The sequence below is a fragment of the Heteronotia binoei genome, chromosome 5 (assembly GCF_032191835.1).
Source record: "Heteronotia binoei isolate CCM8104 ecotype False Entrance Well chromosome 5, APGP_CSIRO_Hbin_v1, whole genome shotgun sequence".
Taxonomy (NCBI): domain Eukaryota; kingdom Metazoa; phylum Chordata; class Lepidosauria; order Squamata; family Gekkonidae; genus Heteronotia; species Heteronotia binoei.
The window spans coordinates 24,985,354-25,011,510 of NC_083227.1; the positions used below are offsets into that span (position 1 = coordinate 24,985,354).

The 26,157-nt window shown below is 47.3% G+C and overlaps 1 protein-coding gene across 1 annotated transcript; it reads left to right on the top strand.

Moving 5' to 3' along the window:
• The first annotated feature begins 5,898 nt into the window (after positions 1 to 5,898).
• Positions 5,899 to 26,157, top strand: LOC132571863 (zinc finger and SCAN domain-containing protein 31-like). The gene is made up of 5 exons (XM_060238656.1): positions 5,899 to 5,939; positions 7,159 to 7,208; positions 8,211 to 8,294; positions 13,297 to 14,267; positions 26,005 to 26,157. Exons 4-5 carry the CDS (start codon positions 13,509 to 13,511, stop codon positions 26,155 to 26,157), a joined length of 912 nt encoding a protein of 303 aa, XP_060094639.1. The 5' UTR covers positions 5,899 to 5,939; positions 7,159 to 7,208; positions 8,211 to 8,294; positions 13,297 to 13,508.

Consider the following 26,157-nt stretch of genomic DNA (forward strand, 5'->3'; position numbering starts at 1 on the left):
CAGGTGTGCCTGGGTACAGCTGTCACTGGACAAGAGGAACCTTTTGCTCACTCCATCAAAGCAAACCTTAGTTTTGGCCACTGGCCATTTTGCGTGGCCTTAGCAGCAAGCCAGGTTTGCACTTTGCAGAGGCCCTGCCCTTCCCATCCTCTAAAGTGGGTCAGGGTCATGTTTTGCATCGAGATCTCATCACTGAGCAAATTCCAAAGGGAACGTGACAAGGATGATCCCCTATTCTCTCCTCCCCCTGACCCACTCAGACTTGGAACTTGGGAGGATGGCAGAAGACCACTGCAGACCCCTGATTTGTAAAAAAAAGAGATCTGCTGATACATACTAAAAATGGAGCAAAAGTTAGTGGCTGTTATCCACAAGGTAGCCGTGGTGCAGAGTGCCAGTCTGAGTAGACAATACTGACTTTGATGGACCGAGGATCTGATTCAGTATAAGGCAGCTTCACAGGTTCATATAGTGATAAGCTGTGGTACTACAGTCCAAGCTCTGCTCACGACCTGAGTTCTATCCCAGCGGAATCTGAGTTCAGGTAGCCGGCTCAAGGTCAACTCAGCCTTCCATCCTTCCGAGGTTGGTAAAATGAGTCCCCAGTCCCCAGCTTGCTGGGGGGAAAGTGTAGATGACTGGGAATGGCAATAGCAAACCACCCCGTAAACGTCACCCCATGGGTCGGTAACGACTCAGTGCTTGCACAGGTGACGACTTTTACCTTTTTATGGGTGGAGCACTCTGTCTGAGGCAGTGATGCTCTGTATTCTTGGTACTGGGAGGGCTTCTGGAGTTCTGGCCCTGCTGGTGAACCTCTTGATGGCCCCTGGGTTTTGGCTACTGTGTGACACAGAGTGTTGGACTGGATGAGCCATTGGCCTGATCCAGCATGGCTTCTTACGTTTCTAACAAGATTTCCAGAGTCTTAGTTGTTGACTTGGATAGCCCAGTCTAAACTGATCTCATCAGATCTTGGAAGCTAAGCAGAGTCACCTTGGTTAGTGTTTGGGTGGAAGACCATCTAGGACAGGGATGTCAGATATGCAGCCCAGGGGCCAAATGAGGCCCCCAGAGGGCTTCTATCAGGCCCCCAAGCAACTGGCTGTCATCTGCTTCCTTCTCCTTCCCTCTTGCTTCCTTCTGCATCACAACTTTACTTTTTATGATTAATATCCCACCCTCCCCGCCGAAGCAGGCTCAGGGAGGCTCACAACAAAATCACAACAGGAGCTACAGAGTAAAACCTTTATTTTCTCCATTGGCTTGGGAAAGAAGAGGGGGGGGGGCAGAGCTTGCTTTGCCAGGCTCTCTCAGTTGCACAGCAGAGCTACTGAGCCAAGCTTCCCTTCCTTCTATTGGCTGAGGCTTCCCTCCCAGTCCCGTGGAGAAGGAAGGAAGAGCCAGAGCTTCCTTTGCCCAGTTCCCTGGATTCCATGGAGAGATACAAAGAAAGCACCTTTAAGACCAATAAGTGCTAATGTTTTAAGCATGTTTTAAGGTGGGTTTTTTTTTTTTTAAAAGTTAATTGTGTTTGTTTCCTTTATAAAGTTTATATCTTTGCTACCTGCCATTACATTTTCTGACACACATGGCCCGGCCCGAAAAGGTCTCATTTGTGTCAGATCTGGCCCTCATAACAAATGAGTTTGACACCCGTGACCTAGGAAGTCCAGGGCTACTGTGTAGAAGCAGGCAAAGGCAAACCAGCTCTGAACGTCTCTTTCCTTGAAAACCTTTAGCGATGGGGTCACCATAGATCAGCTGCCACTTGACAGTACTTTCCACCGGCACGATTTCAAGAGCCAACTCTCCTTTTGTCAGATACTTTGACGCTGAGAAGCTTATGCATTGAGAATCTTGTTGGTCCTTGCTCTTTTCTAGCTACCTGTCTGTTTATCCTGTTCGGTCTTGGTGTTGAGAGCCAGTTTGGTGTAATGGTGAAGTGTGCGTACTGTTATCTGGGAGAACCGGGTTTGATTCCCCACCCCTCCACTTGCAGCTGCTGGAATGGCCTTGGGTCAGCCATAGCTCTCTCAGGAGTTGTCCTTGAAAGGGCAGCCGCAGTGAGAGCCTCAAAGCCCCACCCACCTCACAAGGTGTTTGTTGTGGGGGAGGAAGATAAAGGAGATCCTGAGACTCTGCATGGAGGGTGGAATATAAATCCAATTTCTTCTCCCTTCTTCTCCTCCTCCCTTCTTCTCCCTTCTCCTCCCTTCTCCTTCTCCCTTCTTCTCCTTCTCCTCCTCCTCCCTCTCCTCCCTTCTTCTCCTTCTCCTCTCTTCTCCTTCTCCCTTCTTCTCCCTTCTCCTTCTCCCTTCTTCTCCTTCTCCTCCCTTCTCCATTCTCCCTTCTTCTCCTTCTCCTTTCTCCTCCCTTCTTCCCTCTTCCTCCTTCTCCTCCTTCCCTCCTTCTTCTTTCTTCTTCCCTTGCCCCATATTCATGGTTGCGGTTTGCAGCTTATTGCTCGTCCGGGTGACTTCCCAGATCATCCGCATCACATCACACCCTTGAAAACCTACTCACAGAGGGGTTTTGTGTGTGTGTGTGTTGGGGAGTACATTCTCCTCCGTCTTTCAAAGGGCTTCCTACCGCAACTGTGCACTCTTAAGCAGAGCTACACCCTTTTAAGCTCGCCCGGCTTCAGTGGGCTTAAGAGGGCGGAACTCCGCTTAGGATGGTACTGCAAAGCCCTAAGAACTGGCCAAACCGGTTGCGAGAATTCAGGAGCTGGTTGGCAGAAGGCTTTACCTTTTGAGTTGGAAAAAGCTGCAGGGATGATCGAGGTATGTTTTGCAAAGAGATAGACAAGGCATGTTTGACTAGGCAGTGGCCAAGATTCCCTTGAACAACACCCCCCCCAAGTCATCTTCTGCTTTTACCAAATAAAGTCATTGCAAAAAAAGAGACAGAAATACAAATTATTAGGCCTCTGATTCAGCGGGAGCTCACAGGGGCACAGCTCCTGAACCTTTCTGGGGGTTCCGCCACTTCATCCCCACCTACCTTGTCCTTTGAATAGTAGGTGCAGCTGCATAACAATCCCTGGATTAGGAGAGCGGGCAGCCAGCTAGCCACTGGGGGCTTTGCCACACTCCCAGCAACCCTCATTAACCCCTGGAGAAGCCCACACCACCCTTTCTTCACTTCTTATATGATTTTGGGCAGCGGGTGACTTGCTGGCCTTTTGACTGGGGGGGGGGGGTGGCCAAGGAGAGCCCCAGGTGAGTGAGGCCTGTTTGGGCTGGCTGGATCTCTAGCCAGCCCAAACAGGTCTCGCTTGCCCTGGGCTCTCCTTTCTTACATCAGGTTGCTTTTGGCTGGGGAGAGCATATGTTAATGAGTTATGCTAATGAGCTCTGCCACCTATTTTTCTACAAAATGACGCCTGTAAATTAGTATTATCTTTGGGTGTGTAGTAGAGGAAACGGGCACTGTATTCTAACTTGTGCATCAGTCTGTTTAAACCAGCATCCAAATTCTCCCCAAGTTTCCAGGCAGCTAGATCTTTCTGGGGTTTTTTGCAATGATCATTTCTTGATTGGATAGTTTTAGGTTATACAGCAGAGAATCATAGAGTTGGAAGGGAACCCTAGGGTCATCTAGTCCAACCCCCTGCACAATGCAGGAAATCCACAAATACCTCCCGTAAGTTCACAGGCTCCACATTGCTGTCAGATGACCATGTTTAAAAACCACCACCTCCCGAGGAAGCCTGTTCCACTGAGGAACCACTCTTAATGGTCAGGAAGTTCTTCCCATTGTTGAGCTGGAAACTCTTCTAATTTAATTTATCTTCATTGCTGTTATAATCTGGTGTAAAGTTTCCAATATATTTTTAAAAAGCTGCATTATTGACTGCGGAACGTCCCTGAGGGGGAAACGTGTATGGTCTTATGTTGGTCATTTGACCATCAACTGTGTTTGGGAAATTATTACAGCTTATGTAAAGCTTTGCAGCCGAATATTTAGGCCCTGTGTTTTTAATTTCACTATTGTGTACACTGAATATTAAATATTTATTTTGATAATATTTTATCAGCTGTAGCTTGGCCCTCGTGGTTAGAGTGCCAGGCTAAGATCTGAGAGACCCAGGTTCGAATTCCCTCATTGCTATGGAAGCTCTCTGGGTGACCTTCGGGTAGTTGCACTCCCTTAGCCTCGCCTACCTCACAGGGCTGTTGTAATCATAAAACAGGAGAGAGGAAACAGACGACAGTTGCCTTGGGTTCCCCTGGGGGAGAAAGGTGTGATATAAATGAAGGAAATGAATTAAATGAATTTGTTTCATACAATCAGTGAAGCTGAAGAAGTATCTTGCCTTTAACAGAGAACTCAGACTTTCCGGGTAGGGAGGAGTCAATACGATGAACACTAGCCTCCCTTGATCTTTTGGACACGTTTCCCTAGCATAGGGCATTTCAAAGTTATAGTTCTCAATGGGGCTTTTTTTTTGAGCAGGAACACACTGGAACGCAATTCCAGCTGGCTTGGTGTCAGGGGGTGTGGCCTAATGTGCAAAGGAGTCCCTGCTGGGCTTTTTCTACAAAAAGCTCTGTGTGAAACTATGATATCAGGAGGTGTGGCCTAATGTGCAAATGAATTCCTGCCGGGCTTTTTCTACCAAAAAAGCCCTGGTCCTCAACACACTTAGAAGAAGAAGATGATGATATTGGATTTATATCCCACCCTCCACTCCGAAGAGCCTCAGAGCGGCTCACAATCTCCTTTACCTTCCTCCCCCACAACAGACACCCTGTGAGATAGGTGGGGCTGAGAGGACTCTCACAGCAGCTGCCCTTTCAAGGACAACCTCTGCCACAGCTATGGCTGACCCAAGGCCATTCCAGCAGCTGCAAGTGGAGGAGTGGGGAATCAAACCTGGTTCTCCCAGATAAGAGTCTGCACACTTAACCACTACACCAAACTCACCTAGGAGCAGGGCTTTTTTGTAACAGGAACTCCTTTACATATTAGGTCACACAGCCTTGATGTAGCCAATCATCCAAGAACTTACAGGGCTCTTCCAGGGCCTACTGCAAGCTCTTGGAGGATTGGCTACATTGGGGGGGGGGGCGAGGGGGGGCCTAATTTACAAAGGAGTTCCTGCTACAAAAAAAGCCCTGCCTAGGAGTAAGCCCCACTGAACTCGCTGGGACCCGACTCCTAAATAAACACATCTAGGATCCGGTGGCATGTTGAACCATTGCTCGCTGGTAGGACCACCCCTAGTAGTGGATCTTGACAACCTCCCAGGAGTTTCTACCAACTTTTCTGTAGGCTTGCTGGCTTTCCCCCTCCCCTGCCACGCAAAAACACCAATCCGACAAGCAGAAATTCAATAGGTGTGGCTTTTTGTCCGTTCTAGAGATGTGCTGTTGCTGAAAGCTTTGCCCCTTAGATTTCTGCCTAGAGGTGAATCCCTTTTCCACCTCTTCTTTTCTTTTTTTTAGCAAACCTGACTGCTCCAGAGCAGCTTCTCCCCCCCCCCTCAGCCGTAACCCATCACTGCCTGCTTCTTTTGTTCCTCTGTCTCAGAAGGGGGGGGCGGGAAGGAAAAGATCCTGCACCAAACGTCTTGTGGTTTTGTTTGCGGTTTGTGCTTGAAGTCTTTTTTCCTATTCCCCCTCCCCATGGTCCCAGTTCACTAGGCAAAAAAGTAGCAGCCGGGGCTGACTTTGTTTCCCAAGGTAGGCATTGTCTAGCCTCAGTCGGCCTTTTAAATCCCTCCCTTAAAACCATCTCTTTCCGCCTAGCCTGGCCTCTCTCTCTCTCTTTTCTTTTCATAGTTCCGCCTGCCCCATTAACCCTATCCTATCCATCGTCTTTTCTTTTAATCCCCTTTCCGGCTTTTTTCAGCCTATGCTGGAGGAGAAGGGGGAGGGAGAGGAAGAGACCAATTAAACATCAGAGAATCCACACAACTGGGAGCTGCTTTGGTGTGTTTGTGGATTGGGTGGGAATCGAGGCAGGCGGCCAAATGGGTGGGAAAGTTGCCAGCCAATGTTCCCTCTAAGCTGCAGAGTCTTGTGAGCAAAAATTCTACTTGGTGAGCTAGTGGCATTAAAGTTGTGAGCTGCTGCATAAATTATTGTTGCTCTGGGGGTCATCTTTCCTGAGCTAAGACGAAAAATGTGTGAGCTGGAGGCTAAAAATCTGTGAGCTAGCTGACACTGGGTCAGCTTAGAGGGAGCGCTGGTTGCCAGCGTTGGCTTTTACACTTTTCTAATGACATACTAATTTGTATTTCTCTTTGAGAACAGTGTATCAGAATATTGGGGGGGGGGGGGGTTGTATTGACTTACTCAGATAAGGAATATTGGCTGTTTATCTTATTACATAGACTAACCCATCTTCTACTATATTTTAATGTATTCCTTTTTTTCTAATGGCAAACTATAATGATGTTATAACCTCTTGAGAAACTATGCCCTCTATTTAAACCCAGAACTAACAAAGCCAGAATGATACCCAGTTTTATGGCACTTCATATCCATGACATCAATCTGCTTTCACATCTACGACATCAATCTGCCTCTCCCCACAACAGACACCCTGTGAGGTAGGCGGGGCTGAGAGAATTCCAAGAAAACTGTGACTGACCCAAGGTCAGCCAGTTGGCTGCATGTGGAGAAGTGGGGAATCAAACCTGGTTCTCCAGATTAGAGTCCACTGCTCTCAACCACTACAACAAACTGGCTATCAAACAACCACTGTTGTTGCAGCCCAGTTAACACTAATAAACACAGACCCCAATTTGTGGTTCTTTTAATCTAAAAACATTCCCATGACTCTGTGTACCAGCTCACTGCCCACTTTCTCTATATTAAGGACTGCCTGCCATTCCATTTTTGTCTGATGAAGTCTGTTTAGAGCATAGGAGAGCTTACATTCTGAATAAATCTTGGTCGGTCCTCAAGGCGCCACTTGTCTACTGCTTTCGTCTCTCTCCCCCTCCGCCTTCTAGTTCCTAACAAGGTGCTGGATGGGTTAAGCCCATAGAGGCCGGAGGTTCCCAGAGAGGACGAGAAACTTGAGCGAGAAGAAGCTGTTAATACCCAAGGCCCTTTCCTGATGGGAGGAGGGAAGCGCGGAGAGTGTCTGGATTCGGAGTTATAAATTTTCTACCCCTCTCCCTCATTTTTATTTTTGCAACAGAAAGCCCCCCGTAGAAAGAAGACACAAATCCCTAGGAGGATGCATGGCAGGTAAGCTGCCCGGGGTGCCAGAGAAAGCTGGCGCGCGCCTCTCCTCCCCAGCGACGAAAAAAGTAATAAGAGAAGTCGGAAACTGGAGGGGGAGGTATTCTGAGCCACCACCCCCCTCCCCGATCAGGGCGGACCGGAGGGGTTTTGTGCGCTCCTAAGCATGGCCTCTTTTCTTCCCGGCCCGGACAATAGCAGAAGCAGCGGCTGATCCCAGATCAAGGGCATGGCACGGAGCATTTTCCTTTGTCTCGCCTCTCCTCCCTCCCCACCCCCAACCAGGAGAAGACTCTGGTTTTATTCTTCACACAAACACACACACTTAGGGCCTTGCAGTCCAGGAGAGCAGTTAAGTGCCGCAAACGCAAAAAAAGAGGAAAGGGGGGGGGGGGAAGCATTGCTGTGAACTCGATATTTATTTGCTCCTGAGCTGTCCACATCTCTTCTGGTTCTGGACTCTTGCAGGGCTTTCCGCTGGGAGAGGTAGAAATACGCCCCTCCACCCCCCCAAACTTGCTGTGTGACAGATTTCTTGTTGTTGGAAACCCAGCACAACAGGGGAGAGGGAGGGTCTACCTTCCCCTTTTCCCTGTAGTGGTTTTCTGCACGCAGAGCATTCTCCTCGCACCTGATCTCAGCAGCCACCAAACGCCAGCTCAGGTTTGAAGATTGCTTCGATAGAAGACGTTCCGACTGGAGATGCAGCAGGTTGGGGGTGGGATTCGAAAGCGCTGCCTTTCAGCTGCAGGGAACATCTCTGGGGGTGTACAGGTCATGCCTCTTGGCACATTGATGGTGTACCTCAGCAGGTCAGCGTGACACTTTGCCCTGAGATGATCCTTTAAAATTCCGCACAGCAATTTCTGTCATTCAGACTTGCTGCACACTGAGCAATTTACATGCCTAAGAATACATTTGTTCAGTTTGTAATTTTTTGATAATCTGATGAGACCGAGGCACAGGACCTCCCCTGGTCTCTGAAAATTATTTTTTTGTTTTATTCAGTGCTTGAAGTCATCGGCCTCTCTTCTGCTCCGCAAGATTTCGCGAGGCATGGCTTACAACAGTTTCGAGCCCCTCTTTGCCTCCGTAAGTGTTAGAACGGGTGGCCAAACTTGCTTAACCTAAGAGCCAAATAGAATAAATGTCAGATGTTTGAGAGCCACAAGACATGAACATCAGAAGTCTGAGAGCCACAAGGAAGGAAAGGAGGAAGAGAGACAAACATGGGGGGGGGGGGGGAGGAAGGAGAGAGAGTAGAAAGAAAACAACTTTAACTTTCAATGCATTCTCCAAACCTCCAGCTGGCTTGGCAAAGTGATTTAAAGAGACTTTAAATGCCTTCTCCAAGCTGGCCAATGGGGTAGTGGGGGCTTCCAAGAGTCACACAATATGTGTGAAAGAGCCACGTGTGGCTCCCAAGATGTAGTTTGGCTACCCCTGTGTTAGAAGCTTGGTTTGTGAAAAATGCAAGCAGAGAGCTTCAAGGATGCTTCGATGTGCGAACTGGGACATAGAGGAGGTTGTCCCACCAGAGTGAGCGTCTGTTTCAAAGTGTCTGGCTTAAGCTATTAACAGGTGGCACGTAACTAGTGTTCTGCAAGCACGGATGCAGGCTCCTAGCTGCTACCAGAAGTGCGGCCCTCCTACGCACCTCTTGAGCACTCCCTGGCCAAGATTTCTTCTCTTGGCTTGCTTCACGCTGTATTACTGGCCTTCGTCATGAGATAAACTTAATGCCCCAGGCTTTGACTGGGTTAGGCTGGTTGACCTTGAGCCAATTGCTTGCGGGTACGCACGCGCACAGACAGCCTATCCTAGTTAACAAGAGTTGTAAGGATAAAACGGAAGAGAGTATCCTGGCACAAGCAAAAAAAAGTTGATGAGAAGCAATAACAATTTCCATTTGGGTCTGTTTCTAGGAATAGATGGATCTTGAATCTATGCATACACCCAGGGGTCATTTTGTAGTAAAAGATGCCAGTGCTCATTAGCACAACTCCTCTGTATAACACACTTGTATATGTCACACACCCCTGACATCACCAGAAGGGGTACGAAATTATATCAGCTCAGCATCTCCCTTAAAATGCTTCTCAAATTATAATTGTCATCATAATCCCAGTCCCATCATACTTTTTCAATTACTTTCTCCTATGTGGCCCTAGTGGCATGAGGAAGATTTCCATCTGTCCGCTTTATAGGTTTTGGTTATTTTCCCATTTTTGGGGGGGCGGGGGGAATATTAGAAGGTTTGTCAAATCTTAAGAGTTTGGCAAAATTCTCTCAGGGGGTTTGAACAATGGAGAGAAGCATTTGGGGGGGGGGGATAAGAAAGAAAGAGCACAATAAAATTTAGCGCTTCCGGAGCTCCTCTCCTGTGAGCTCCTACCCAAAATGAGGCCTGCATACACCTAATTCCAGTTTTTGAGGCAAGGCTGGATCGGGGGTGGGGGGGGCAGAGGGGTGTGCTTGCTCTGGGCGCCGACGGAGGGGGGGGGCCGCCAAATTGGATATGGAGTCCATTGTATTCTATGGGACCATAAGACAGAATGGCCCATAAGAGAGAGTCATTTCCCCCCCCCCCATCAAAAAACATGTAGATCCGGTCCTGTTTTGAGGTGGCCTGGGAATCTGAAATTGGGCACAAAAAAATGGCCTAATACGTGCTGGACAGCGTTATTTCTAAACCAGGGTGTCAAACTCATTTGTTATGAGGGCCAGATCTGACCTAAATAAGACCTGGTCGGGCCGGGCTATCTGTCTACCTATTTAAGATTCGGTTGCAGAGATATAAACTTTTTAAAGAACACAGACAAACACGACTAAAGATTTAAAAAAAAACTTAAAATGTGCTTAAAATATTAGCACTTGTTGGTCTTAAAGGTGCTTTCTTTGTATTTCTCCCATGGGATCCAAGAAACTGGACAAAGGAAGTTCTGGCTCTTTCCTTCCTTCCCCAGGGGGCCAGGAAGGGGGAGGAGCCTCAACCCATGGAGAAAATTGAGGCTTGGTTTAGTAGCTCTGTTGTATGATTGAACAAGCCTTGCAAAGCAAGCTATTATGCAGAAGGAATCTAGAGCATATGACAGCCAGTTGCTCCAGGGCCTGATAGGAGCTCTCTGGGGGCCTGATTCAGCCCCTGAACTGCATGTTTGACACCCCTGCTCTAAGATGAGTTAGTGTGAGCCAGCTCACAATTTTTTAGCCTCTGGCTCATACATTTTTGTCTTAGCTCAAGAAAAATGGCCCCAGAGCCAACTAATTTCTGCAGTAGCTCACAACTTAAATGCCAATTTTAATACACACAATTTCAATACCAGCCGCTCACAAAGTATAATTTTTCCTTGCAAGACTCTGCAGCTTAGAGGGAACATCGGTGCTGGAAATTCCTTGGGCGATTCTTTGGATGATACCTGGCACATTTTGCGTTCCCTCTTGAAGAGGAGGGAGCTGTATAAATGTCCTCCTTTGATACTGCAAGTGTGTAAGGCTGTGTGCCTGCTTTCTGGGTGCCCCCCAAAGCCCTCCATTTTGAGATACCCCATTTCAGAGAAGGGCATTAGGAGAGCTCCGTTTTCAGGTTTTTCTAGGGCATTCAAGACTATTTTGCACCAAGAGTGTACCAAGAGTTATTAAAATGTGGGTTTCACTGGCGGAGGATGTAGTGACAGTTTCTGCAAGAGCTCTCTCAGCCCCACCCACCTCACAGAGTGTCTGTTGTAGGGGAGGAGAGTAAAGGAGATTGTGAACTGCTCTGAGTCTCTGAGATTCAGAGTGAAGGGTGGAATACGAATCCAATAGCATCATCTTCTCAGCCCTGTACCTGCATCTCCTCTGTGTTTGGGGGGTTTAGGGAAACCATGATGGGTCTGGTCCTGGACAGGTCCATTCTGGGGCCTCCAGACTTGAGGGTCCTGCTGGCTTGGGTGGTGCTGGTATTGGTTCAGGGTCCCTTCAGGGAGAGTTCACCTCACTGGGAGTGTCCAATTTCTCTAGACAGCCAACTTGTTGGCCCCTGCATGAGACAGGATGCTGGACTAGATGGACCACTGGTCTGATCCAACTGGCTCTTCTGACATTCTTATGAAGGTCTTAGCCTCTATGACCTGCTGTTGGCCCTCCAGAGAAACTGGTTGGCCACTGCTTGAGACAGGATGCTGGACTAGATGGACCACTGGTCTGATCCAGCAGGGCTCTTCTGATGTTCTTATGAAGGCCTCAGCCCCTGTGCCCTGTTGTTGGCCGTGTAGAGGAACTGGGCTTGAGGACAGGTTGTCCTCTTTTGAGGATTCTTCTTCCCACGTGAGTCCAGGGTGGTCCCATGCAAACCCTTATGTTATGCAACACTGTTAGGGATTATTAGGAAAGGGACTGAGAATAAAACGGCTGATATTGTAATGCCCCTATATGGCCGTATGGTGTGGCCTCATTTGGAATACTTTGTCCTGTTTTAGTCACTTTATATGAACATAAGAGAAACCATGCTGGATCATACCAATGGCCCATCCAGTCCAATGCTCTGTGTCACACAATGACCAAAGAAATGAGGTGCCATCAGGAGATCCATCAGTGGGGCCAGGACACTGTTGCCCCTCCCAAGCACCAAGAATACAGAGCATCACTGCCCCAGACAGAGAGTTCCAACAATATGCCGTGGCCAATAGCCACTGATGGACCCCTGCTCCATATGTTGATCTAGTCCCCTCTTGAAGCTGGCTATGCCTGTAACTGCTGCCACTTCCTGTGGCAGTGAATTCCACGTGTTAATCACCCTTTGGGTGAAGAAGTACTTCCTTTTATCTGTTCTAACCTGACTGCTCAGCAATTTCATTGAGTGTCCACGTCCTTGTCTTGTAAGAAAGGGAGAAAAGTACTTCTTTCTCTACTTTCTCCATCCCATGCATAATCTTGTAAACCTCTCATGTCACCCCTCAGTCCACGTTTCTCCAAGCTAAAGAGCCCCAGTCTCCAAAAGGACATTGCAGAGCTGGAAGAAGTACAGAGGAGGGCAACCAAGATGATTGGGGGTTGGAGCACACCTTCTCTATGAGGAAAGATTGAAAAGTTTGGGACTTTTCAGTTTAGAAAGGAGGCAATTAAGGAGGAGGCATGATGGAGGTTTATAAAATTATGCCTGGGGCAAAGAGAGCTGACAGAGAACTTTTTCTCCCTTTCCCCAAATATTAGAACGCAAGGCATCCAATGAAGCTGATGGGCAGTAGATTCAGACGAACAAAAGGAAATACTTTTTTTTACACAGGGAGTAATTAAAATGTTGAATTAGCTGCCAGAGGATGCAGTGACAGCCACGGGAATAAACAGCTTCAAAGGAGGATTAGATAGACTCATGGAGGATAAGTCTATCAAGGGCTACTAGCCATGGTGACTGAAGGGAAATTCCACATTCAGAGACACTAATCCTCTGAATCCCACAGTCTGAAGGCAGCATCAGGGGAAGGTTTCAGCCTTTATGCCCTGTTGTTGGGCCTCCAGAGGAACTCGTTGGCCCCTGTGTGAGACAGGATGCTGGACTAGATGGACCGATGGTCTGACACAGCAGGGCTCTTCTTATGTTCTTATGAAGGCCTCAACCTCTATGCTCTGTTGTTGGCCATCTAGAGGAATTGGTTGGTCATTGTGTGAGACAGATGCTGGACTAGATGGACCACTGGTCTGACACAGCAGGGCTCTTCTTATGTTCTTATGAAGGCCTCAACCTCTATGCTCTGTTGTTGGCCATCTAGAGGAATTGGTTGGTCATTGTGTGAGACAGATGCTGGACTAGATGGACCACTGGTCTGATCCAGCAGGGCTCTTCTTATGTTCTTATAAAGGCCTCAGGCTTTCTGCCCTGTTGTTGGCCCTTGAGAGGAACTCATTGGCCCCTGTGTGAGGGGCTGGACTAGATGGACCACTGGTCTTATCCAGCAGGGCTCTTCTTATGCTCTTATGACAGCAGAGGATACGGGGACTTGAGGGACAGCAGAGCCTTATTAATTGTTAGGAAACCCCTGCATCTCAACTAATTTGTTGCTATGCCCAACTGCTTGATAACCTTATATTTATCTCTCTCATTCCCGTTCCTCAGGTAAAAGACCCTGCCAGCAGCAATTTCCTTTCCATTTGTTTGGGGATCCCCTCCGTATGCTGACTGCAAAGACTCCTCTTTCGACCCTATAAAGCAACTTCTTGTACGAACTGAAGCGCGGGCAGCCAGCAACCGTCCAGGCCCATCCCAAATTCTCTTGTATTTGCAAAGGCAGACCCGAAGGGAAGGCCTGTGGCAAGACCGTCCCTGAAATGACTGCCAAGCGCGGAGCAGCCCAAGGAGCTATCGAGCAGATGGCCCGGCGGGGAATGAAAATGGAGGAGGAGGAGGAAGAACCTGAAACTCCAGAACCAGAGGAAAGATGGCGGAAGAAGGGGGGGGAAGGCTCTCGCAGCCTCCGAGAAAAAGATGGAGGGTTGCCCAGAGGCCGATCGGGTCGCCACAAGGAGCTACTGGGCGCAACTCGTTCCAGTCGTTCCGGGTGGAAAAATCCACACCCTGCAAGGTCTGCTGAATGGCAAGAAAAGCAAGGCTCCTCGCCCTCCGCTGAGGGACCCACAGTCACCCGGCAGTGGCCCAAGGGTGGGCGGGCTGCCCGTCACCCGCGCCCAGGCCTTGGGGAAGAAGCGACTGAGGCCCACAACAGCATGGGCTCGGGGGAGATTAGCGAGTCCGGGACTGTGAAAGTGAAGGAAGAAATCTTGGGAGACGACTCGGCCAGCATGGAGATGAAACGGCAGCGCTTCCGGCAGTTCCGCTACCAAGAGGCCGAGGGGCCACGCGAGGTGTGCAGCCAGCTGTGGTACCTCTGCCATCGGTGGCTGAAGCCGGAGAGGCACACCAAGGAGCAGATCCTGGAGATTTTGATTCTGGAGCAGTTCCTGGCCATTTTGCCCCTGGATATCCAGAGCTGGGTGAGGGAACACGAACCAGAGACCTGTTCTCAGGCGGCCACCTTGGCCGAGGAGTTTCTGCAGATGCAGCAAGAGGCTGAAAGGAGGGAACAGCAGGTGAGAGTGTGCTTCTTCCAGGGAACTTTGGGAGAAATGTCCAGAAAAGGGGTGGCCAAACTGTGGCTGTGCAGCCACATGTGGCTCTTTCACACATATTGTGCGGCTCTCAAAGACCCCACTGCCCTGTCAGCTGGTTTAGAGAATGCATTTATTTCTTTAAATCATTTCTCCAAGCCAAGCCAGCATTTAAAGTTAAGGTTGCTTTCTTTCTACCTCTCCTTCCTTCCTTATGCATTTATTTCTTTAAATCATTTCTCCAAGCCAGCATTTAAAATTAAAGTTGCTTTCTTTCTACCTCTTCTCCCCCCCCTCCCCATCTTCCTTCCTTCCTTCCTTCCTCTCTCAAACATCTGATGTTTATTCTATGTGGCTCTTACATTAAGCATCCCTGACAAGTGTTTGTCCAGCCACTGCTTAAAGACTGCCAGCGAGGGGGAGTTCCCCACCTCCCCCAGTAGCTGATTCCACTGTTGAACAACTCTCACTGTAACAAAGTCTTTCCTAATATCCAGCCAGTACCTTCCCACCCCTAACTTAAACCCATTATTGCAAGTCCTCTCCTCTGCTGCCAACAAACAGCTCCCTGTTCTCCTCTAAGTGAGTCCTGAATACAACTGTTTTAACTGTGTCCCAAAGTTCAAAAGCGAGGGGATCAGGCACGCCTTCCTGGGGAGGTTATTCCATAATTGTGGGGCTGCCATCAAAAAGGCTCTGTCTCATATGCTCACCAAACAAGATCCAGGTGGGCAGCCATGTTGGTCTGAAGCAGTAGAACAAAGCAAGAGTCAAGTGTCACCTTTAAGACCAACCAAGTTTTATTCAGAATGTAAGCTTTTGTGTGCTCTAAGCACACTTCATCAGACAGTAGGATGGAATGGCAAGCAGTCCTAAATATAGAGAAAGTGGGCAGTGAATCAGCATGCAACAAAAGCTTACATTCTGAATAAAACTTCGTTGGTCTTAAAGGTGCAACTGGACTCTGCTTTGTTTCACCAAACAAGAGTTTTTGATTGATGGAACAGTCAGGAGGGCTACTCCCTAGGGGTCTTAATTCCTGCACAGGAGCATTAGGGAGAATATTTAAACAAAATAACAAGGCTTAGCATTCATGTGGCACTGCCGTATGAATATATGTAATCTTTCATTGAAATCTGCCTCCATTCCTGAGGACTGGAAGGTAGCTAATGTCACACACACACACACCCATCTTTAAAAAGGGTTCCAGAGATCTGGAAAATTCCAGGCCAGTCAATCTGACATCAATATCGGGTAAGTTAGTGGAAACTGTTATTAAAGAGAGATTGAGTAGGCATGTTGATGAACAAAAGCTGCTGAGGAAGACTCAGCATGGGTTCTGTAAGGGAAGATCTTGTCTCACTAACCTATTAGTGTTCTTTGAGGGGGTGAACAAACATGTGGACAAAGGGGACCCAATAGATGTTGTTTACCTTGACTTTCAGAAAGCTTTTGATAAAGTTCCTCATCAAAGGCTCCTAAGTAAGCTCAACAGTCATGGAGTAAAAGGACAGGTCCTCTTGTGGATCAAAAACTGGCTAATAAATAGGAAACAGAGAGTGAATATAAATGAGCAGTATTCACAGTGGAGGGTGGTAAGCAGTGGAGTGCCGCAGGGCTCAGTACTAGGTCTGATGCTTTTTAACTTGCTCATTTATAATTTGGAATTGGGCGTAAGCAGTGAAGTAGCTAAGTTTGCAGATGACACTAAATTGTTCAGAGTGATGAGGAGAGAGGATTGTGAGGCACTCCAAAGGGATCTGTCGAGACTGGGCTAGTGGACATCAACATGGCAAATGAGGTTCAACATGGCCAAGTGCAAAGTAATGCACATTGGGGCCAAAAATCCTAGCATACAAGTTGATGGGGTGTGAACTGGTGGAAACTGACCAAGAGAGAGATCTTGGGGTCATGGTAGATAACTCACTGAAAATGTCAAGATAGTGTGCGATTGCAATAAAAAAGGCCAATGCCATGCTGGGGATTATTAGGAAGGGAATTGAAAACAAATTAGCCAGTATCATAATGCCCCTGTATAAATTGATGGTGCAGCCTCATTTGGAATTCTGTGTACAATTCAAAACAAATATTATAGCATTAGAAAAAATCGAGAAAAGGGCAACTAGAATGATTCAAGGGTTGGAACACTTTCCCTATGAAGAAAGGTTGAAACGCTTGGGGCTCTTCAGCTTGGAGAAAGGTCAACTGAGGGGCCGCCCTGAGCCCATCAGGGGAGGATGGGATATAAATATAGAGGGGTGACAAGATTATGCGTGGGAAAGAGAAGGTAGAGAAAGAAGTCCTTTTCTTCCTTTCTCACAATACAAGAACTCATGGACACTCAATGAAATTGCTGAGCTGTCGGGTTAGAACGGATAAAAGGAAGTACTTTTTCAACCAAAGAGTGATTAAAACATGGAATTCTTTGCCACAGGAGGCGAGGGCGGCAGCTACAAGCTAGGATGGCTTCAAGAGGGGATTGGATAAACATGTGGAGCAGAGGTCCATCAGTGGCTCTTAGCCACAAGGTATAGATGGAACCCTCTGTCCGGGCAAGTGATGCTCTGTATTCTTGGTGGTGGGGGGGGGGCCGCCCTGAGCCCATCAGGGGAGGATGGGAAATAAATATAATAAAATAAATAAATAAACAGTGGGAGGGCTTCTAGTGTCCTGGCCCCACTGGTGGACCTCCTGGTGGCACCTGGTTTTTTGGCCACTGTGTGACACCGAGTGTTGGACTGGATGGGCCTGATCCAACATGGCTTCTCTTATGTTCTTATGCCAAGACATTCAGAGCTGTTCCCACCCAGTGACTGGTAATCTCTTACTAAGGTAAGAACATAAGAGAGGCCATGTTGGATCGGGCCAATGGCCCATCCAGTCCAACACTCTGTATCACACAGGGGCCAAAAAAATTATATATAATAATAATAATAATTTTTTATTTGTATCCCGCCCTCCCCGCCGGAGCAGGCTCAGTGCGGCTAACAGGACATGGTATACCATGATCAATTATACAATTCATAAAAAATACAGTTAAAATACAGTTTAAAAGTTACATAAAAATTATAAAACCATAATAAATTAAAGGTGCTATATTCAGTAGGATATATACACATACACACACACACACACACTGTGGCTAATAGCACTGATGGACCTCTGCTCCATATTTTTATCTAACCCCCTCTTGAAGCTGGATATGCTTGTAGCCGCCACCACCTCCTGTGGCAGTGAATTCCACATGTTAATCATCCTTTGGGTGAAGAAGTACTTCCTTTTATCCATTCTAACCTGACTGTTCAGCAATTTCATTGAATGCCCACGAGTTCTTGTATTGTGAGAAACGGAGAAAAGTACTTCTTTCTCTACCTTCTCCATCCCATGCATAATCTTGTAAACCTCTATCATGTCACCCCACAGGCGACGTTTCTCCAAGCTAAAGAGCCCCAAGCATTTTAACCTTTCTTCATAGGGAAAGTGTTCCAAACTTTTAATCATTCTAGTTGCCCTTTTCTGCACTTTTTCCAATGCTATAATATCCTTTTTGAGGTGCGGTGACCAGAATTGCACACAGTATTCCAAATGAGACCGCACCATCAATTTATACAGGGGCATTACGATACTGGCTGATTTGTTTTCAATTCCCTTCCTAATAATTCCCAGCATGGCGTTGGCCTTTTTTATTGCAAACGCACACTGTCTTGACATTTTCAGTGAGTTATCTACCACGACCCCAAGAACTCTCTCCTGGTCAGTCTCTGCCAGTTCACACCCCATCAACTTGTATTTGTAGCTGGGATTCTTGGCCCCAATGTGCATTACTTTGCACTTGGCCACGCTGAACCTCATCTGCCACGTTGACGCCCACTCACCCAGCCTCAACAGATCCCTTTGGAGTTCCTCACAATCCTCTCTGGTTCTTCTCACCACCCTGAACAATTTAGTGTCATCTGCAAACTTGGCTACTTCACTGCTTACTCTAAACTCCAAATCATTTATGAACAAGTTAAAGAGCATGGGACCCAGTACTGAGCCCTGCGGCACTCCACTGCTTACCGTCCTCCACTGCGAAGACTGCCTATTTATACTCACTCTCTGCTTCCTATTAATTAGCCAGTTTTTGATCCACAAGAGGACCTGTCCTTTTACTCCATGACTCTAGAGCTTACTAAGGAGTCTTTGATGAGGAACTTTATCAAAAGCTTTCTGGAAGTCAAGGTAAACAATATCTATCGGGTCTCCTTTGTCCACATGTTTGTTCACCCCCTTAAATGTAGCAGGTTAGTGAGGCAAGATCTTCCCTTACAGAACCCATGCTGAGTCTTCCTCAATAACTCGTGTTCATCAATGTGCCTACTCATTCTGTCCTTGATAATGCTTTCTACCAACTTTCCCGGTATTGAAGTTAGACTGACTGGCCTGTAGTTTCCCAGATCTCCTCTGGAACCCTTTTCAAAGATGGGGGTGACATTTGCTACCTTCCAGTCCTCAGGAACGGAGGCAGATTTCAATGAAAGATTACATATTTTTGTCAGAAGATCCACAAGTTCAACGTTGAGTTCTTTCAGAACTCTTGGATGTATGCCATCCGGACCTGGTGACTTATTAGTTTTTAATTCATCTATCAGTTGTAGGACCTCATCTCTTGTCACCTCAATCTGACTCAGGTCTTTCAACACCCCTTCCAATATAAGTGGTTCTGGAGCAGACAAACACTTCTCATTTTCCACAGTGAAGACGGAGGCAAAAAATGCATTCAGCTTCTCAGCCATTTCCCTATCCTCCTTCAGTAATCCTTTGACCCCTTGGTCATCCAAGGGCCCCACTGCTTCCCTGGCTGGTTTCCTGCTTCTAATATATTTGAAGAAATTTTTATTGTTGGTCTTTATGTTTTTTGCAATATGCTCCTCATAGTCCCTTTTTGCCTGCCTGATCACAGTCTTGCATTTGATTTGCCACTGCCTGTGTTCCCTTTTATTAATCTCACTTGGACTAGCTTTCCACCGCTTAAAGGAGTCCTTCTTACCTTTTACAGATTCCATTACTTTGTTTGTTAACCATGCAGGCCTTCTCTTATACCTGTTTGTACCTTTCCTAACTTGTGGTATATATTTTATCTGAGCTTCTAGGATTGTAGTTTTAAATAGCCTCCAAGCTTCCCCAAGGGTTTTGATTGTATTTACCTTTCCTTTCAGTTTCCTCTTCACATGCCTCCTCATCTCAGAGAATTTACCCCTTTTAAAGTTAAACATGGTTGTGCTGGTATTTTGGAGCAACTCTCTATTTATACAAATGATGAAATCAATAACGTTATGGTCACTGCTCCCAAGCGGTGCGATCACTTTTACATCTCTCACCAAGTCTTGGGCATTACTTAGGACCAAATCCAGGATCGCCCCACCCCTGGTAGGTTCAGAGACTATCTGCTCCATAGCACAGTCATTGAGAGCATCTAGAAACTCAGTCTCTTTCTCTCGACCAGAACACATATTGACCCAATCAATCTGTGGTAGTTAAAACCACCCATGACGACATAGTTTTTATGTCTAGCCACTATCTTTAAGCCTTCCATCATTTTATAGTCGTCCTCTATCCTTTGATTTGGTGGGCGATAACAAACTCCCATAGTTAAATTTCCTTTTGGGCACTCTAAGGTAGGCCAGTTTCTTTTCATCCCTAGCTCTGGGGGAGAATGGTATTCCTAACACCCCATGCTGAGCTCACAGTACAGTTAAGATTTAGATGGGAAGCTTCATGGATTGGCTTCTTGGCCACTAAACACCACTGTGAAGTAACCCATCTCTTAGAGGCCTGTCAGAACCAGTTCTTCCCATTAGTTTTGTTGTCAGTTCTTTAGCACACACGGCCCCTGTAGTGACAAGTCTGCTGCATCTCCGGCCAAGTTACTTTTGGCAGGGCCTTCTTGGGGAGTCCATTTCCTAGGTGTTTGGGGCTTCACCCAAGAAGGCCCTGCTATCCTCCCAGGCCAGTCTTTCATGCCCATGGGTGGGACTTGAAGCCCTGAAATGTGGTGGATGGGATGTTGAAAGGCAGGATGTGTTGCAGACCAAATTAGAGTAGGCGTTGCTGATTTGAAGTTGTTGCCCAAACCTCTTGGGAAGGAGGAAGGAAAAGGGTATAGAATAGGGCTACCAATCCTCAGCTGGTTTGGAGGCCCTTCTCTCACTTCAGTGTAAGCAGAATGTGGGGGAGGGGGTGACTATTGAGCACTCCATTATACCCTATGGAGATCGATTCCCATAGGGTATAATTGAGAATTGATTGATTTGTGGGTATCTGGAGCACCAGAATGGCTATTTTTTTTCAGTAGAGGCACCAAACTTTCAGCATATCATCCAGTGCCTCTCCTCAAAACACTATCCAAGTTTCAAAAAGATTGGATTAGGGGGTCCTATTCTATGAGCCCCCAAAGAAGGTGCCTCTATCTTCCATTATTTCCAATGGAAGGAAGGCAGTTAAAAGGAGCACAGTCCTCTTTTTGGAATTCAATGGTGCTTGTCACACACTTGCTCCTGGCTCCATCCCCAAACTCTCCTGGCTCCGCCCCTGAAGTCCCCAGATATTTATTGAGTCGGACTTGGGAACCCTAGTATGGCATGATTTTACTCTTTTCTGAGTGACCCCCCATAACACTTGTATAGGCACATCTCTGTAACGTTCTGAGGTTATGTTCGTTCTGCTACCTTTCTCAGTGTTCTTATTTTCATATTTATTTATTTATTACGTTAGATTTATATCCTGCCCATTCTACGAAGACTCAAGGCGACGAACAACATAAAACAAACAGTATTAAAACTGTAAAACAATAAAACAATCAGATAAAACCACAATGGTGCTACTTCATCTATTCAGGCAGGATCATACGGTATTTTCCTTTCTCCAAAGATCCTAGGCAGTTGGTACTAATGCAAGAGAGATCCAGCTGAGGTGGCAGCCCTCTCCCATTTGGATGTCACATGCCATCCGAATCAATTCAGTTTTGCAGGGCCTGCAGAACTGCGATAAGTCCCGCAGGGCCCTGATGGCTTCTAGGAGGGTGTTCCAGATTATTGAGGCTGCCACCAAAGGCCCTCGCCTTTTCCCCTCTTGGTCTAAGCAAGTTCAGACCTCATTAGCCTAGACTTGAAGTTGGGATTTTTTTTTTGTCCCATTGTGCATCACCTTACACTTACCAACAATGAACTTCATTTGCCACATTGTCACCCACTCACCCAGTTTGTGGAGTTCCTCTCAGAGTTCCTCACAATCAGCCTTGGTTTTCTCCATCCTGAATAATTTGGTGTCATCTGCAAACTTGGCCGCTACCCTTCTTACCCCTCGTTCCAGATCATTTATAAATCATTTATAAATTTATATGATCACCATCTTCAAGTACTTGAAGGGCTGTCATATAAAGGATGGTGTGGAATTGTTTTCTGTGGCTCCAGAAGGTAGGACCAGAGCCAATGGGTTGAAATTAAATCAAAAGAGTTTCCGGCTCAATATTAGGAAGAACTTCCTGACCGTTAGAGTGGTTCCTCAGTGAAACAGGCTTCCTCAGGAGTTGGTGGGTTCTCCTTCCTTGGAGGTTTTTAAACAGAGGCTAGATGGCCATCTGACAGCAATGACGATCCTGTGAATTTAGGGGGAGGTATTTGTGAGTTCCCTGCATTGTGCATAGGGTTGCCAAATCCAATTCAAGAAATATCTGGGGACTTTGGGGGTGGAGCCAGGAGACATTGGGGCAGAGCCAGGAACAAGGGTGTGACAAGCATAATTGAACTCCAAGGGAGTTCTGGCCATCACATTTAAAGGGACAGTACACCTTTTTAAATGTCTTCCTTCCATAGGAAATAATGGATAGGGGCACCTTCTTTTGGGGCTCATAGAATTGGACCCCCTGGTCCAATTGTTTTGAAACTTGGGGGGTACTTTGGGGAGAGGCACTAGATACTCCTATTGAAAATTTGGTGCCTCTACCTCAAAAAACAGCTCCCCCAGAGCCCCCAAAATCTCCAGATCAATTCCCCATTATACCCTATGAGAATCGATCTCCACATAGGGAATAATGAAGTGCACAGCAGACGTTTCCCTCTCCCCCCACCCCATTTCTGGTGACTCTGAAGCGAGGGATTGGTGTCTCTACTCACGAGTTGCTGCCAACTTCGTCAAAGTAACACAGACACACCATACCAAGAGGAAGCCTTTCAATCGGAGACTGAAGCCTCCAAAGGCACATGGTCCTCTAAGGGTGGGGCTTGTCCCCGCTGGCCAGCTGACTGGGGATGGGAAGGAGCCTGGGAAAGCAGAAGAACCCCCGCGGGGACCTGGGGATTGGCACGCCTAATTGTGCAGGAGGTTGGACTAGATGACCCTGGAGGTCCCTTCCAACTCTATGATTCTATGATTCTAAATGAATGAAATGGAACCAGCCCCAGTACTGTTTCTTGTGGGACCCCACTGCTTACTGCTCTCCATTGGGAGAATGGACCGTTGATTCCTACTCTTTGTTTCCTGTCATTTAACCAGTTTTTAATCCATAAGAAATTACCAGTCCCTACAGCCGTTTTGAACATTCTGCCCTTTTAGCCCCTCCCTTCAGGTTGGATTTGGCTGTTTGCGATCAGGGCCGGGGCGTGGGAGTCGGTGAGGTAGGTGGCAGCCTGGGGCACCACCTCACCGTGTGGGCGGGCATCCCCTTTCTGACCCTGCTCATGCTGAGCCGGCGAAGCCAGAGAGGGCTGGGCAAGGGACGGTCTGAGTTGCACGTTCTTTCCTTGAGAACGTGTGGCTCAGGCTGTCCCTTGCCCGGCCCTCTCCCGCTGCAGAGGCAGCCAGGAAGAGGCCGCCTCCTTCTTGCAAAGAAAGAAGGAGGCGGCCTTTTCTCGTCTGCCTCTGAAGAGGGAGAGGGCCAGACTGAGTATTCATGCGAAGCGAGCGGCCCGATGATGTCACTTCTGGTGACATCATCAGGCTGCGTGCAGTTGTGCGCTCAAGAAGAATCCCTCAGGGGCCGCAGGGTTTGGCCTGGGGCGCCAGAAACCCTAGTGTCGGGCCTGTTTGCAATGCCAGGTATAGTCCTGAACTCTGTTCTGAGGTAACTTTTAAAATTCGGCGTGAAATAACCCTGTTGGGATGTAGATAGATCCAAGTAGGCAGCCATGTTGGTCTGAAGCAGTAGAACAAAGCAGTAGACAAGTGGCATCTTTAAGACCAGCTAAGTTTTATTCAGAATGTAAGCTTTCGTATGCTCTAAGCAGACTTCATCAGACAAAATTGGAATGGCGAGCAGCAGTTCTTAATATAAATGGGCAGTGAGTTGGTATGTACAATCATGGGAATGTTTTTAGCAGATTAAAAGAATCACAAATTGGGGTCTGAGTTTGTTAGTTAGTGTTAGAACAAAGCAGAGCTGAAACAACATTGGAGGGTGATAAAAAGCAGACTGGTGTCGCAGGTGTGAATTGCCATAAATCTGGGTAACATTCTGGCTTTGTTACACAGACCCCAATTTGCGATTCTTTTTATCTGCTAAAAACATTCCCATGATTCTACATACCAACTCACTGCCCAATTATATTAAGAACTGCTGCTTGCCATTCCAATTTTGTCTGATGAAGTCTGATGGAACATACGAAAGCTTACATTCTGAATAAAACTTAGTTGGTCTTAAAGGTGCAACGTCTACTGTTTTGTCCTGTTGGAATGTATTTGCCATCTTCTACTAACATGGGGAAGGGAAACAGCTACCTCTACTGGACATTCTTGTCTCTTTCTCTTGCTTTCAAAACATGGCACGTCCGCAATTCAAAACTTCAGTGAAAGCTGAGAAGCTGAATTCAGGGTCCATGGCCACTTCTCCTCAAACATGGGGCTGTGGGAAAGGCTGTGGCTCAGTGGGAGAGCATCTGTTTGGTATTCAGAAGGTCCCAAGTTCAATCCCCAGCATCTCCAGCTGAAAGGACCAGGTCACAGGGAGGAGGGGAAGGAGGTGGAGGATTATGATGATGATGGTATTGGATTTATATCCTGCCCTACACTCTGAATCTCAGGGCAGCTTACAATCTCCTTTACCTTCCCCCTCCACAACAGACACCCTGTGAGGTGGGTAGGTCTGAGAGAGCTCTCCCAGAAGCTGCCCTTTCAAGGACAGCTGTGCGAGAGCTATGGCTGACCCAAGGCCAAAACCTGGCAGGACCTCAGTGTGAGACCCTGATGTCAAGTAGACAGTACTGATCTGGATGGACCAAGGGCCTGATTCAGTAAAAAGTGGCTTCATGTGTGTTCACGTGTGGCTCAGTGAGAGAGCATCTACTTGGCATGCAGAAGGTCTCTGGTTCAATCCCTGTCATCTCCAGCTGTGCAGAAAAGGTCGCCTAAAATTATTAAGGGGAAAGAGCCAGTTTGGTGTAGTGGTTAAGTGCACGGACTCTTATCTGGGAGAACCAGGTTTAATACCCCATTCCTCCACTTGTAGCTGCTGGAATGGCCTTGAGTTAGCCATAGCTCTCACAGGAGTTGTCCTTGAAAGGGCAGTTTCTGTCAGAGCTCTCTCAGCCCCACCCACCTCACAGGGTGTCTGTTGTGGGGGAAGGAGATAAAGGAGATTGTAAGCCACTCTGAGACTCTGATTCAGAGAGAAGGTTGGGGTGTAAATCTGTGGTCTCCTTCTGTGAATAAAGGCTAAAGAGATCAGGGCTTCTTAGCTTGGAAAATTGAGGTCTGAGGGGTGACATGATAGAGATTTGCAAAATGATGCATGGCATAGAGAAGGTAAAGAAGTCCTTCTCTCCCCTTCACACAATACAAGAACTTGTAGGCATTCTGTGAAATTTATGAGCTGTGGGCTTAGAACTGATAGAAGGAAGTACTTCTTCACCCAAAGAGTAATTAACACGTGGAATTCAGTGCTGCAGGAAGTGGTGTTTAGTTGCTTGGGGGGCAACAGTAGGAGGTCTACTGGAGTCCTGGCCCTGCTGGTGGACCTCCTGATGGTACCTTGGATTTTGGCCATTGTGTGATGCAGGGTATTGGGCTGGATGGGCCATTAACCTGGCTTCTCTTGTGTTCTCTGTTTTACCCTAACAAGAAGGCTGAGACCATGTGACTGGCCCAAGGAAGTTTCCATGGCAGAGTGAGGATTTGAACCTAGGTTCTCTCAGATCCTAGACCAGGGGTGGCCAGACTGTGGCTTGGGAGGCACATGTGGCTCTTTCATACATATTGTGTGGCCACCGCACTGTTGGCTAGCTTGGATAGACATCTCTCTCTTTAAATTACTTTGCCAAGCCAACCAGCAACTTGGAGAATATATTTAAGGTTAAAGTTGCTTTATTTCTACCTCTCCCTCCCCATCTATCTTCCTTCCTTCCTTCCTTCCTTCCTTCCTTCCTTCCTTCCTTCCTTCCTTCCTTCCTTCCTTCCTTCCTTCCTTCCTTCCTTCCTTCCTTCCCTCAGACATCTGATGTTCATGTCTTATGGCTCTCAAACATCTGACATTTCTTCTATGTGGCTCTTAAGCTAAAATAAGTTTGGCCACCCCGTCCTACATTGATGCTGTAAACAATACACTATATTAGCTCTCCACACAGGGTTGCCTGAATGAGCCGGACCCAACAAAGCCCGAGCAAATGGGCAAACTGTCCCTTGCTTTGGTCTTCTTTCCTTCCTAGCTCTGTGTCTAACCAGGCTCCTTTGGTGATACTTTTTTTTTCAGGTCCTTGGACTGTTTGAGATGGACAATGCAGATTCTCCTGAAGCTGAGCAGCCTCCGACTGAGGCAGCGCCGAAGCCCCTGTTCCGTGAAACAAAGCAGGAAACAGAGGATGAGGCCAGCTCCTTGGGTAAGGTTTTGGCTTCGTCTCATTGA